Source organism: Mauremys mutica, chromosome 1 (genome assembly GCF_020497125.1).
Source record: "Mauremys mutica isolate MM-2020 ecotype Southern chromosome 1, ASM2049712v1, whole genome shotgun sequence".
Taxonomy (NCBI): domain Eukaryota; kingdom Metazoa; phylum Chordata; order Testudines; family Geoemydidae; genus Mauremys; species Mauremys mutica.
This window is the reverse complement of record NC_059072.1, coordinates 370,630,545-370,644,514: the sequence shown is the minus strand read 5'-3', so window position 1 is coordinate 370,644,514 and position 13,970 is coordinate 370,630,545. Positions and strand designations below refer to the sequence as shown.

The 13,970-nt window shown below is 55.6% G+C and overlaps 1 protein-coding gene across 2 annotated transcripts in view; it reads left to right on the top strand.

The window, feature by feature from the left end:
* LOC123374800 (amyloid-beta A4 precursor protein-binding family B member 1-like) overlaps positions 1–13,970 on the top strand; it is a 44,977-nt gene that overhangs the window by 21,984 nt on the left and 9,023 nt on the right. For both annotated transcript variants that reach the window (XM_045025107.1, XM_045025097.1), the window contains exons 4-9: positions 2,152–2,357; positions 2,979–3,035; positions 12,017–12,102; positions 12,302–12,356; positions 13,480–13,617; positions 13,843–13,970. In XM_045025107.1, the coding sequence (XP_044881042.1) occupies positions 2,152–2,357; positions 2,979–3,035; positions 12,017–12,102; positions 12,302–12,356; positions 13,480–13,617; positions 13,843–13,970 (670 nt within the window). The remainder of the gene's footprint in view (positions 1–2,151; positions 2,358–2,978; positions 3,036–12,016; positions 12,103–12,301; positions 12,357–13,479; positions 13,618–13,842) is intronic.

Sequence of the window (13,970 nt, the reverse complement as noted above, 5' to 3'; positions counted from 1 at the left end):
GAGCTTGTAGGTACAGAAACCAGGACCCCTCAGCCGGGTCCATCTTGGGGCCAACCTCTCTCTCCCCAGCCAGCTCCAGCTGAGACTCTCCAGCCCCACCTCTGGCCTTTGTCACCTGATCTCTTTGTTCTCCAACACCTTCAGCTGGCACCTTGCAGGAGAGGGGCCCAGGCCATCAGTTGCCAGCAGACAGGGTGTCGTCCATTCTCTGTGCAGACACCATCACACTGGTCCCCTAGGGCTCTGCAATGATCACACCCCCTTAGCCCACCACCTAGATACCTCAGAACTGCAGAGGGGAAACTGAGGCACCCACACACTGTTCAGAGAAAACACCAAGAACATTCCCATCTCATCACAGAGGCCTTCTGAGAAGAGACTTTAGCCAAACCCGAGTCTCTGGGCTCAGTGCAGGGGCGGCAAATGGGCCTTTGTTGGTAATATTTGTATGATGCCTAGGTGTGCCTCAGTTTCCCTGGTGCACCATGTTGTTTCCCAGGGTGGGGAAGGGACTGAGTGAGGAGTCAGTGCTGGGCCATGCTGGGGAAGGAGCAGGCAGCTGCATCCCACATGCTCACGGGGAGGCTGAGCTGGGACATGTTCGGCCCAGTGATCCCTATCACCGGACAGTGGGCTTGGCTGGGTCTGGCCGGGGCTCAGCTGGGTCTCGTGCCCGGCTTGGCTCAGTCTGGCCGGGGCTCGGCTGGGTCTGGCCGGGGCTCGGCTGAGTCTAGTGCCCGGCTCGGCTGGGTCTCGTGCCCGGCTCGGCTGGGTCTGGCCGGGGCTCGGCTGGGTCTGGTGCCGGGCTCGGCTGGATCTGGCCGGGGCTTGGCTGGGTCTGGCCGGGGCTCGGCTGAGTCTGGTGCCCGGCTCGGCTGGGTCTGGTGCCCGGCTTGGCTCAGTGTGGCCGGGGCTCGGCTGGGTCTGGTGCCGGGCTCGGCTGGGTCTGGTGCCCGGCTTGGCTCAGTCTGGCCGGGGCTCGGCTGGGTCTGGCCGGGGCTCGGCTGAGTCTAGTGCCCGGCTCGGCTGGATCTGGCCGGGGCTTGGCTGGGTCTGGCCGGGGCTCGGCTGAGTCTGGTGCCCGGCTCGGCTGGGTCTGGTGCCCGGCTTGGCTCAGTGTGGCCGGGGCTCGGCTGGGTCTGGTGCCGGGCTCGGCTCGGTCTGGCCGGGGCTTGGCTGGGTCTGGTGCCCAGCTCAGCTGGGTCTGGCCGGGGCTCGGCTGGGTCTGGTGCCCGGCTGGGTCTGGCCGGGGCTCGGCTCGGTCTAGTGCCGGGCTCGGCTGGATCTGGCCGGGGCTAGGCTGGGTCTGGCCGGGGCTCGGCTGGGTCTGGTGCCGGGCTCGGCTGGGTCTGGTGCCGGGCTCGGCTGGGTCTGGTGCCCGGCTAGGCTGGATCTGGCCGGGGCTCGGCTAGGTCTGGTGCCCGGCTCGGTCTGGCCGGGGCTCAGCTGGGTCTGGCCGGGGCTCAGCTGGGTCTGGCCGGGGCTCAGCTGGGTCTGGCCGGGGCTCGGCTGGGTCTGGTGCCCGGCTCGGCTGGGTCTGGCCGGGGCTCGGCTGGGTCTGGTGCCGGGTTCGGCTGGGTCTGGCCGGGGCTCAGCTGGGTCTGGCCGGGGCTCGGCTGGGTCTGGCCGGGGCTCGGCTGGGTCTGGCCGGGGCTGCGGGACTACGACGAAGGGACTGTGTCATAGGCAGAGGCTCAGAGGTGTCTGACTTGGTTCCGTCTGGACGAGGCCCTGACCGGACACTGCCCATCATTGTAACGGGGGCCCCGGGTTCCAGGCTGCTCCCAGGGGCCCCGCAGGGGCTGTTCCCAGCCCGGTGCCCGTCACGCCGGGAAATGGGGGGTGACGGGGGGGGCCTGGCTGGGCCCCGAGCAAGTGGGTGCTGGGCATCCCGTAGCACCGTGCGAGTCAATGCAGCCGGAGCCCCAGGCCTGGCTGGAGTGGCCCCGGGAAGCAGCGCCCCTGGAAAGGTCTGGGGGGCTCAGCTGAGGGCCGGCTGTGGGGAACGAGCAGGCATAGTGAGGGGCAGGGCGGTGGGGGTGTGGGTGTGCTGGGGCCTGGGCCGGTGTGGGGGCCTCGTCATGCCCTGGCTCAGGCCCGTCCTGACTCCCTGGGGGTGCCTGGCCCCGCTCACACCCCCTCCTTCCACAGACGCTGCCTGGGCCCGCAACGCCTTCGAGACGGACTCGGACCTGCCTGCCGGATGGGTGAGGGTGCAGGATGCCTCAGGCACCTACTACTGGCACATCCCCACGGGCACCACGCAGTGGGAGCCGCCCGCAGACCTGGGGCAGGGCGAGGGGGGCTGTGGCCCCGACCGTGACTCCCAGGGGAATACGCCCACCGAGGAGCAGCAGGTGAGAGCCCCAGGGACCCCCCCCACCCTGGGGAGACGCTGCCGGTGCCCCAGGGACTCCCCCCCCCCCCACACACACCCTGGGAGACGCCGCCGGTGCCCCAGGGACCCCCCCACACACCCTGGGGAGACGCTGCTGGTGCCCCAGGGACCCCCCCCACACCCTGGGGAGACGCTGCCAGTGCCCCAGGGACTCCCCCCCCACACACCCTGGGGAGACGCTGCCGGTGCCCCAGGGACCCCCCCCCGGGTCTGGGCCTCCCCCCAGCTCCAAACTGAAACTCTCCAGCCCCACCTCTGGCCTTTGTCTCTTTCCCCGGCCAGGAGGTCACCTGATCCCTTTGTTCTCCCGCACATTCAGCTGGCACCTTGGAGGGGAGGGGCCCAGGCCATCAGTTGCCAGCAGACAGGGTGTCGTCCATTCTCTGTGCAGACACCATCACACTGGTCCCCTAGGGCTCTGCAGCGATCACACCCCCTTATCCCACCACCTAGATACCTCAGAACTGCATAGGGGAAACTGAGGCACCCACACACTGTTCAGAGAAAACATTAAGAACAGTCCCACTTCGTCACAAGGCCACTGACCCCCACTGGCTGGTTTCTGTCCCGCTCTCTGCAGCTGACCTGGACGGGCTTTGTGGAGGCCGAGCGCTTGGCGGAGGCTGAGGGCTGGAAGGTGAGTGTGGCGCTGTATGGCGGGAGCCGGTGCCAGGGGGCGCCCAGGCCGGGCAGGGCAGGCGGAGGAGTGAGAAGGGGGCACCCCCAGGCCGGGCGGGAATGGAGGCACTCACCACCCAGCCAGCAGCTGGAGAACGGCAGCAAAGCTCAGGCCGGGTCGCTGTAGGGTGTGCTGGGCACCACATCCCGTCTGAGAGACCAGGCCTGTGTCCGGGGGGACGTTCTGTAATATTGTTACAGAGTGGGAGCCGTGTTAGTCTGTATCAGCAAAAACAACAAGGAGTCCTCGTGGCACCTTAGAGACTAACACATTTCTTTGGGCGTAAGCTTTCGTGTGCTAAAACCCACTTCATCGGACGCATAGACTGGAACATACAGTAGGAAGAGATATAGACACAGAGAACATGAAACAATGGGGGTTGCCATACTAACTCTAACGCGACTAATCAATTAAGGTGAGCTATTATCAGCAGGATTAGAAAAGCTTTCGTAGTGATAATCAGGAGGGCCCATTTCCAACCATTAACAAGAAGGTGTGAGTAACGGTAGGGGGAAAATAGTTTAGTTTGTGTAATGACCCATCCACTCCCAGTCTTTATTCAGGCCTAATTTAATGGTGTCCAGTTTGCAAATTAATTTCACATAGAATCTCAGGAGGTATCTAGTCCAACCCCTTGCTCAAAGCAGGATCAATCCCCAGACAGACTTTTGTCCTAGATCCCCCTCAAGGGCTGAGCTCACAACCCTGGGTTTAGCAGGCTAATGCTCAAACCACTGAGCTATCCCTTCTGTTCTACACATTCATGTTGGAGTCTGTTTTTGAAGTTTTTTTGTTGAAGAATTGCCACTTTTAGGTCTGTTATTGAGTGACCAGAGAGGTTGAAGTGTTCTCCTGCTGGTTTTTTAATGTTATAATTCCTGATGTCAGATTTGTCAGACTTATAGGGTGGTGTTTATGTGACCATCACTTATTAGCACTGTAGTGTCCAGGAAGTGGATCTCTTGTGTGGACTGCTCCAGGCTGAGGTTGATGGTGGGATGGAAATCGTTGAAATCCTGGTGGAATTCCTCAAGGGCTTCTTTTCCATGGGTCCAGATGATGAAGATGTCATCAATGTAGCGCAAGTAGAGTAGGGGCGTTGGGGACGAGAGCTGAGGCGGCATTGTTCTAAGTCAGCCATAGAAATGTTGGCATACTGTGGGGCCATGCGGGTACCCATAGCAGCGCCGCTGACTTGACGGTATAAATTGTCCCCAAATGTGAAATAGTTTTGTGGGTGAGAACAAAGTCACAAAGTTCAGCCGCCAGGTTAGCCGTGACATTATCGGGGATACTGTTCCTGATGGCTTGTAGTCCATCTCTGTGTGGAATACTGGTGTAGAGGGCTTCCACAGCCATAGTGGCCAGGATGGTGTTTTCTGGAGGATCACCGATGGATTGTAGTTTCCTCAGGAAGTCAGTGGTGTCTCGAAGATAGCTGGGAGTGCTGGTAGCGTAGGGCCTGAGGAGAGAGTCCACATAGCCAGACAATCCTGCCGTTAGGGTGCCAATGCCTGAGATGATGGGGCGTCCAGGGTTTCCAGGTTTATGGATTTTGGATAGCAGATAGAATACCCCTGGTTGGGGCTGTAGGGGTGTGTCCGTGTAGATTTGTTCCTGCGCTATAGCAAGGAGCTTCCTGAGCAGATGGTGCAGTTTCTTTTGGTACCTCTCAGTGGGATCGGAGGATAATGGCCTGTAGAATGGGGTGTTGGAGAGCTGCCTAGCGGCCTCCTGTTCATACTCCGACCTGTTCATGATGACGGCAGCACCCCCTTTGTCAGCCCCTTTGATTACGATGTCAGAGTACTTCCTGAGGCTGTGGATGGCGGTGTGTTCTGCACGGCTGAGGTTCTGGGGCAAGTGATGCTGCTTTTCCACAATTTCAGCCCGCGCACGTCGGCGGAAGCGCTCTCTGTAGAAGTCCAGTCTGTTGTTGCGACCGTCAGGAGTCGTCCACGCAGAATCCTTCTTTCGGAAGTGTTGGTAGGGAGGTTTCTGGGGGTTCGTCTGCTGTTCAGTGCTGCGCTGGAAATATTCCTTGAGTCCGAGGTGTCGCAAGTAGGATTCTAGGTCACGGCAGAACCGTATCGTGTTTGTGGGGTGGACAGACTCTTCTGCCGGGCTAAGAATATAGCTGGATAGATTAACAACTGTGTTGGGTGAGTTAAGAGAAGCACTGTGTGGCCCCTTGTGGCATTGTAACGATGTGGTTCTGGCGGGACCCAACTGAGAGTGCCAGTTCAGGACCAATTGCTCAAACAGGGCAGTCACAGCCCAAGGCTGAGGTTTTTCCACCCCTAAGGCAAACCAAACCAGCCAGACCAAGAGGACTTCGGTCTCACCCCACTGCCCAGGGCCGGCTCCAGGCACCGGCATTCCAAGCAGGTGCTTGGGGCGCCAGTCTGCAAGGGGCGCCAGCCCCCAAGCAGCGCGCCGAATTGCCACTGCGGACGGCGGGGGCAGTCCATGTGCCGTTAGGGCGGCAGGCGCATTTCCGCGACGGTGGCAATTCAGCGGCAGCTTCTATGTTCAGCTGTCCGCAGTGGCACAGCTTCTGTCTTCCGGCTGAAGACAGACGCTGCCACCGAATTGCTGCCACCACGGAAACGCGCGTGCCGCCCTAACAGCACACGGACTGCTCCCGCTGTCCGCGGCGGCAATTTGGTGCGCTGCTTGGGGCGGCAAAAACAGTAGAGCCGGCCCTGCCACTGGCTAACCGCAAGTCACACAAGTAATTCCCTTAGACACTCCAGTTTCCCAGTATCACCATCAGTCCCACTCGTCCTGGGGATAAATGGTTATGAAAACCAACACCCCAGTAAAAGAAAAAGGTTCTCTCGATCCCAAAGGACCAAGCCCCAGACCCAGGTCAATATACACATCAGATCTTACCCACAAATCACGCTGTTGCCAATCCTCTAGAATCTAAAATCTAAAGGTTTATTCATAAAGGGAAAAAGATAGAGATGAGAGGTAGAATTGGTTAAGTGGAATCAATTACATACAGTGATGGCAAAGTTCTTAGTTCAGGCTTGTAGCACTGATGGAGTAAACTGCAGGTTCAAATTGAGTCTCTGGAGTACATCCCCCGCTGGGATGGGTCGGTCAGTCCTTTGTGCAGAGCTTCAGTTTGTAGCAAAGTCCCTCCAGAGGTAAGAAGCAGGATTGAAGACAAGATGGAGATGATGCATCAGCCTTATATAGGCTTTTCCAGGTGTAAGAACCTCTCTGTTCTTACTGTGGAAAATTACAGCAAAATGGAGTCTGGAGTCACATGGGCCAGTCCCTGCATACCTTGCTGAGTCACAAGGCGTATCTGCCTTCTCTCCATGGGTCAATTGTGTAGCTGATGGTCCTTAATGGGCCATCAAGCAGGCTAGGCAGAGCTAACACCAGCTTGTCTGGGATGCTTCCCCCAGAAGGACAGCACCAACTTGAAATACAGACAGCATAGAGCCAACATTCATAACTTCAACTAAAAATGATACACATACATACAGACAGCATAATTATAACCAGCAACCCATAACCTGGTCTTAGACACCTTAGATGACCCCCTTTACCTAAGATTTGGTGCCACTACAGGACCTTGGTTGCAACCCATGTTCTATATGGTCCCAGTTTATATCAATAACGTCACACCCCCAACACAAAATTGATGCAGGAAGGGATGACACAAACATCGCTGACTGCATCCCAAGAGCCCCCTTTCCTTGGGTCTGTCTCACTACAGCTAGTGTTGGGCTAGAGGCCGTACCAGTGTATAACCGAAATGGTTTATCAAAGTCATGTTCAATAACATGAATGAATCTCTTTACAAACTCAAGGTATAACTTGGTTAGCATTTGCAGCATGGTTCCTGTATGTTTCATGTGATCTTGCCAAGAGCTAAAGAAAACAGCTACTTTATCCATACCAGCTTTGGCCAATGTTTTGAACCCAATTAACATTAAACCAATGTAGATATTGATGTTGTTCATAGTACAGGAATCTTGGCATTTAGCCATGAAAGCAATATGGTAGTGCGCCTCAGTTTCCCCTTTCATACAGCACATCAGGTCTGGAATGTATTTTCCCCTGTGAAAAGTTCCAACACTGTTTACAGGCATTAACTGTGAAACATCAGTATAGCAAGGCCCTTTAACATAAAGTGTGTTTTCATGTATTCCTTTCAACATGTTCAAGGGATTTTCCAAAAGATTAGGCATATTGTACATTGTTACAGTTCTTGGCAATAGCAACACATTAGTTACAAAATTTAGCATTAGCAATAACAACAAATTCATTGCAAGTGTCCATTTACAATTATGTTTGTCATGCCACACCCGTGGCTCAATACCATTGGAGTTTGGGCCTTTTAGGGTTAACCTGTGGCTTCCCTTTGCAAAATTCAGTCTTCTCTCTCCTTCTTGTCCTGCAGGATTAAACTCTGATTTCTCTTGCTTAACAGAATTCACTGGCTGATGGGGTGGGCCCTCTGTGCTAACAGCTATTAGCAAGTCTTTCTTCTCCCTGCCAGCCAAGTAAGTCGCATCAACACAGACACCAGCTTTTAACTTCTTAGCTGCTATGGATTCCAAGGCTGGACTTTGTCTTACAGAGATACCACACCAATTCAAAGGGTCTGAGGGTGAGAGCTGGCTTGCTCCCCCCTGCCTCCTCAAGCATTCAGCCATAAAACTGTTCTGCTTTGAAACAGCAGTAACTGAATCTGTCCTCAGACCCTGAAGCACAGACTGCTCACTTCCAGAATCAGCCTGGAGACATTCCTGTCCCAACACCATTGTCTCCCCAACAAGCTGGCCACACACAGCCACGGGGTTATATGGCTGCTCAACTTTGTTAACAGCTTCTACTCCACCTGAGACCTTTTCAAAGCTGCCCACACTGGATCTCTCAAAAGGAAAGTCAGTGGATCCATTCACAACCGAAAACTTCTGGCTGTTAGGAACTGAAACTTTCTTGATTAAATCACTTTTACACCCTTCAGTTGCAGTAAACTGCTTGCACAGGCTACCATGAGGATTCCTTTCCCCAAGAGCTTTTCTAAGCAGCAATTCACCCCTCTCAGAAATTCTGCCCTTCCCCGCTTCACCTAGGGCTTGCTCTAAAGGAACACTTCCCTGAGCCCCCAGAGACTTTTTCTGGGTCCTGCTTATATTGAGAATCACCTCTGGCCCATCAGGCAGATTCCTACACAATCCCCTTTCAGGCAAACCTATAGACTTTCTCAATAACAGGTTATAAGCAGTCTTCTTCCCTTGCCCATGAACAAGTCCAGGAATCTTTTCCTTCTTGCTACAAGTTGTCAAACTGTCAGTAGGTAACACAATTAAATCACCTTCATGCTCTCCTTGTGCCCTGGCTAGGGTATCACCCTGATCAGACAGAGTTGCTACACCCTTTTCCAATCACATGTTAGCAACTGGCAACCTACAAGCACCAGAATCGTCTGGTCTTTGGGATCTTGCTAAGACACTAACTGGATGCAACCTAGTCACAGTGCCATTCTCCCCAGCAGACACAAACTTAGGACCATTTTCTTCCTGGGCTTGAGTTGAATTCAGAACTAACTCTGAGACAACTGCACTATTCTCAACCATCACAGGCTCAAAGGCACCTTCTGTCTGCTCCACAGACACAGAAGAGGTGGAGACACATTCTCCTTCACCAGACACACAGCTTGGGATCTCATTTCCCTTGTCCCAGCACACATGGCTGTTCACAGACAACTGCTTGGAGACCGAGGTAGCTTCCTTCATAGGCAAGTCAATACCCCTGACAGACACAGGCACATTCCCTTCACTGTCACATTTCTCCACCCAGGACACAGGTAAGGGATAGGGACACTCATCTTCCACTATCCCTCCCTTCCCAAACTGCTGATTAGACAAAGCCATCATCTCACAAGGCTGCCTAGGCTCCTCCAAACTTTCCCTACCAGGCACATTGCCACTCCCAATGGATAAGCTGCTGCTTTTTTCACTACACTGAGCTACTTCCAGCAAATCACAGTTACCCATTACAAATTTACCCTCTCCTTCCTCAGTTAGGGCTTTAACCTGACCATCTACTTTAATCTGCTCCTGAGAAACATTTTCCTCACCAATGAGATCTTTCTGCTCTTGATCTAACTCCAGATTAACTTCTGAGACATCAGACAGACATTCAGAAACTCCACTCACAGACACACAGCTTCTTGGCACAGACAAACCTTTGGAGCAACCCACCTCAGGCAAATCATTGCTCACAATAGACACAGGTTTAAGATCATTCCTCTCCTGTGATTGGCTACCTGGACTGAACAAAGCTTTAACATTTTCCCCAATTAAAAAATCTTTAGGCAATAACTTCCTGACGCCAGCTATCACTTCGTGCTGAGCCCCATTCCACTCAAGGTGGATTCTGGCTAAAGGCACACGGACAGTAAACTCACAGAGGATCACAACATTCACACCCTGATTTGGTAAATAATCTTCCTCTTTGACCAGATCTGCTTTAACAAGAGTGATGTTAGAAGCCATAGTTTGCCCTGAACAGCTTTTACCATTGACTTTTACACTCTCTATGAATTTTTCATTACCACTCCCATACATAGCACTGGCACAATTTATGGGGCCACCCTCTACTGAACCCACAGTAACAGCATTGACATAAAAGGTGGCATTGTTGGGGTACATTTGGTTACCCCCAGACAACTGCTCAGAGTTATACAACATACCAACATTGTTACAAACTGGACTTTCAAGAGGACATAATTTCTGCTGTTCTTCCCTTGCTTTTTTGACTTGGAGTTGGAGTCTAGCCGTCTCCTGTTGCATCTGTCGAGTTTTCTCCTCAGCAGCCAGCAGCTCCAGACGCCTCTTACGAGCTTTTTCTTCTCTCTTAGCAACTTCTTTCTTTCTCTCATCAGCCTCTTTCTCCATTCGAATTTCTGCCAGTTCTTGCTCATAATCAAACTGCAGGCTGTCTCTCAAGGCTTGCAGTTTCCTTGCTTTTCCTGATGCTTTCTGTCTCATGGTCACTGACCTTTAACCAACCAAACTCTCAATCCCAAAGTTAAAATTTGGATAGCGTGGGGTTCTGACCCAAAGCTTAATTGACCTGGTTCTGTGGATCCTGCCGACTACGCCACTGTGATGGTGCGGTTCTGGCGAGACCCAACTGAGAGTGCCAAATCAGGACCAATTGCTCACCTCTAAGACAAACCAAACCAGCCAGACAAAAAGGACTTTGGTCTCACCCCACTGGCTAACCACGAGTCACACAAGCAATTTCCTTAGACACTCCAGTTTCCCAGTATCACCACCAGTGCACTCGTCCTGGGGATGAATGGCTATGAAAACCAACACCCCAATAAAAGAAAAAGGTTCCCTCGATCCCAAAGGACCAAGCCCCAGACCCAGGTCAATATACACATCAGATCTTACCCACAAATCACGCTGTTGCCAATCCTCTAGAATCTAAAATCTAAAGGTTTATTTACAAAGGGAAAAAGGTAGAGATGAGAGGTAGAATTGGTTAAACAGAATCAATTACATACGGTAATGGCAAAGTTCTTAGTTCAGGCTTGCAGCAGTGCTGGAGTAAACTGCAGGTTCAAATTAAGTCTCTGCAACATCCCCCGCTGGGATGGGTCATTCAGTCCCTTGTGCAAAGTCCCTCCAGAGGTCAGAAGCAGGATTGAAGACAAGATGGAGATGATGCATCAGCCTTATATAGACTTTTCCAGGTGTAAGAATCTCTTTGTCCTCACTGTGGAAAATTACAGCAAAATGGAGTCTGCAGTCACATGGACAAGACTCTGCATACTTTGCTGAGTTACAAGGCGTGTCTGCCTTCTCTCCATGGGTCAGTTGTGTAGCTGATGGTCCTTAATGGGCCATCAAGCCAGCTAGGCAGGGCTAACACCAGCTTGTCTGGGATATTTCCCCGAAGCAGAGCATAATACAAAATACAGACAGTACAGAGCCAATACTTATAACTTCAACTACAAAATGATACACAGACATACAGACAGCATAATCATAACCAGCAACCCAGAACCTGGTCTTAGACACCTTATATGACCCCCTTTACTTAAGATTTGGTGCCACTACAGGACCTTGGTTGCAACCCATGTTCTATATGGTCCCAATTTATATCAGTAACGTCACACGGGGCCCTGCACCCCCCATTCCTCGATTCACCGGGACTCTCAGCCAGCCAGGAACACAGAAGGGTTATTAGCCGACAGGAACAGTCCCAAGCAGGGCTTGTGGTACAACCAGGACCCCTCAGCCAGGTCCCTCTGGGGGGCCCCAGGGAGCCCAGACCCCGGTTCTAGGCCTTCCCCCATCTCCCCAGCGAGCTCCGAACTAAAACCGCCCCAGCTGTCTGCCCCAGCCACCCCCCACCCTGCCCCCGGCTCCTTCTCCAGCCTTTGTCCAGTTTCCCAGGCAGAAGGTGTCACCTGGCCCCAGCCCCCATCCTAGGCCCAGGTATCGTCCCTCAAGTGAAGTCACCGCTGATATCCCATCACCATCGGTATTAATGCAGACAGTAAAGTAGTGAAACTCCCACCCAACATCCCCAGGCCAACACCCCCCACTCCCTACCTCACAATACCTGATGTCCTTAATGGGCCCTCAAGCCGGCTAGGCTGAGCTGACACCAGCTTGTCTGGGGTGTCTCCCAGAAGCACAGCACAAGTTTGAACTACAGACAGAACAGAGCCAATACTCATAACTTTAAACAGAAAAATGATACACGCACCCAGACAGCGTAATCGTAACCAGCCACCCAGAACCGGGTCTTAGACACCTCATCTCACCCCCTTTGTACAAGATTTGGTGCCACTACAGGACCTTGGTTGCAGCCCTGATCTCTACGGTCCCAGTTTGTGTCAATACCGTCACACCAGCCCGACATGCTGTGACTCTCTGTCCCTCGCCCAGGACGTCCCGTCGGAGGAGGGGACCCCGGAGCTGGGGCAGCAGGACTTGGAGCAGCCCACCCTGCACCTGGCACTGCTGAGCCTCAGGTGAGTAGGGCAGGGCTGCTGGGGCCAGGCTGTGCACCGAGGCAGTGGGGCTGGGAGTCAGGACGAGGCTTTGCCCTGTGACAGTGGGGCAGGACCCACGGGCTGGGGGTGACAGGGATCAGCCCAGGGGCCCTTCCCATAGGGTGCAGGGGGCCAGACAGTACCCAGGACGTCACCAGCCTCTCTTGCTCTTCCTCAGTGCGCCGAAAGCCAAGGAACAGACGCTGCAGCTGGGCTCGCCCCTGGGCTCCAAGGTACGGCTGCCGGGTTACTGTCGTCATGGTGCCGGGGCAGCAGGGCTGCCAGGTGTCACGGAGTCCCCGGGCGCTGCTCTGGAGCTGCTCCCCACCAAGCCAGGCAGGACTCTGGGGAGCCTCCTCTCCCTCGGAGCAGCCTGTCTGCAGGGCAAGAAGCTCCCACGGCTTCACCGCCTGGGTCTCTCCTTGGAGCATTCAACCTCCTCTGCCCCTCCGTGCGCTTCCCACAGCGAGTCCGCCCCGGCGGGGTCCTGGGGGGCCACTGGGTCCTGCCCCCCCACTGCGCAGTCAGACGTGACTCTCAGCCAGCCAGTCACACAGAGGTTTATTAGACGACAGGAACAGGGTCTAACACAGAGCTTGTAGGTACCGCGAACTGGACCCCTCGGCCGGGTCCATTCTGGGGCCCAGCGAGCCAGACCCCCCCGTCTGCCCTCACTCCTCGTCCCCAGCCAGCTCCAGACTGAACCCCCCCCCAGCCCCTCCTCTCTGGCCTTTGTCTCTTTCCCAGGCCAGGAGGTCACCTGATCTCTTTGTTCTCCTTCAGCCATCCCCTGGCAGGGGGGAAGGGCCCCGGCCATTAGTTGCCAGGAGCCAGAGTGTCGGCCATTTATGGGCACTGGAGACTTAAGAAATGCATAGGGGAAACTGAGGCACCCACACAGTATTCAGAAGAAACATTAAGAACAGTCCCACTTCGTTACACTGGGTTACTGTCGTCATGACACCCAGGGCAACAGGGATGCTGGGTTACTGTCGTCACGGCGCCGGGACAGCAGGGGCTGCTGCGTGACTGTCGTCACGGCGCCGGGAAGAGCTGCCAGCAAGTGCGCCCATTTAGCCTGGTATCATTCACCCCCAGTCAAACCCCTGGGCCCAGCCAGCCCGTCCCGTCCCCCCCCACCCGGGTCAGACCTCTGGGCCCTCCAGTGGCTGGCGGTGGTGACTCTGCCAGGGGTGGTGGGGCTCTGGCAAGAGGTGGGGCTGGCAGGGTGGTGGTGGTGGGGCTGTGCCTGGTGGGGGGATTGTGCCAGCCGGGGGGGGGCTGTGCCAGGGGGCTGTGCCTGGGGGGGTCGGCGGGGGTGGCTGGCAGCAGCCCCATGGCGTGTCCCCTCCCCAGAGCTTCCCGGTGCGGTCGCTGGGCTGGGTGGAGATGAGCGAGGAGGAGCTGGCCCCAGGCAAGAGCAGCGCGGCCGTGAACTCCTGCATCCGCCAGCTGGCCGGCCGCGGGGCCCCCCCGCTGGGGGGCTGGGACCAGGTGAGCGGGGCAGCCGGGGGGAGGGGGGAGAAGCGGGGCTGGGCCGGTCCCTGGGGCCGCGGGCTGGGCTGGGCTGTGAGCTGCAGGGAAAGGGGTCCCCACGGGGCTAATCCCCAGCCAGACCTCCCATCCCCCCACTGCTGCCCTGCCCCAGGCCTGACCTCTGACCCTATGCTGCCCCCCGCTCTGAGCCCCTCCCCCACCCTGACCCCGCTCTCCCCCCAGGGCCGGGCCATGCTGCTGCTCCTGGACCGCGAGACGCTGCGGCTGGTGGAGCCGGTGGAGCGGACGCTGCTGCACGCCCAGCCCGTGGCCAGCATCCGCGTGTGGGGCGTCGGCCGGGACGATGGCAG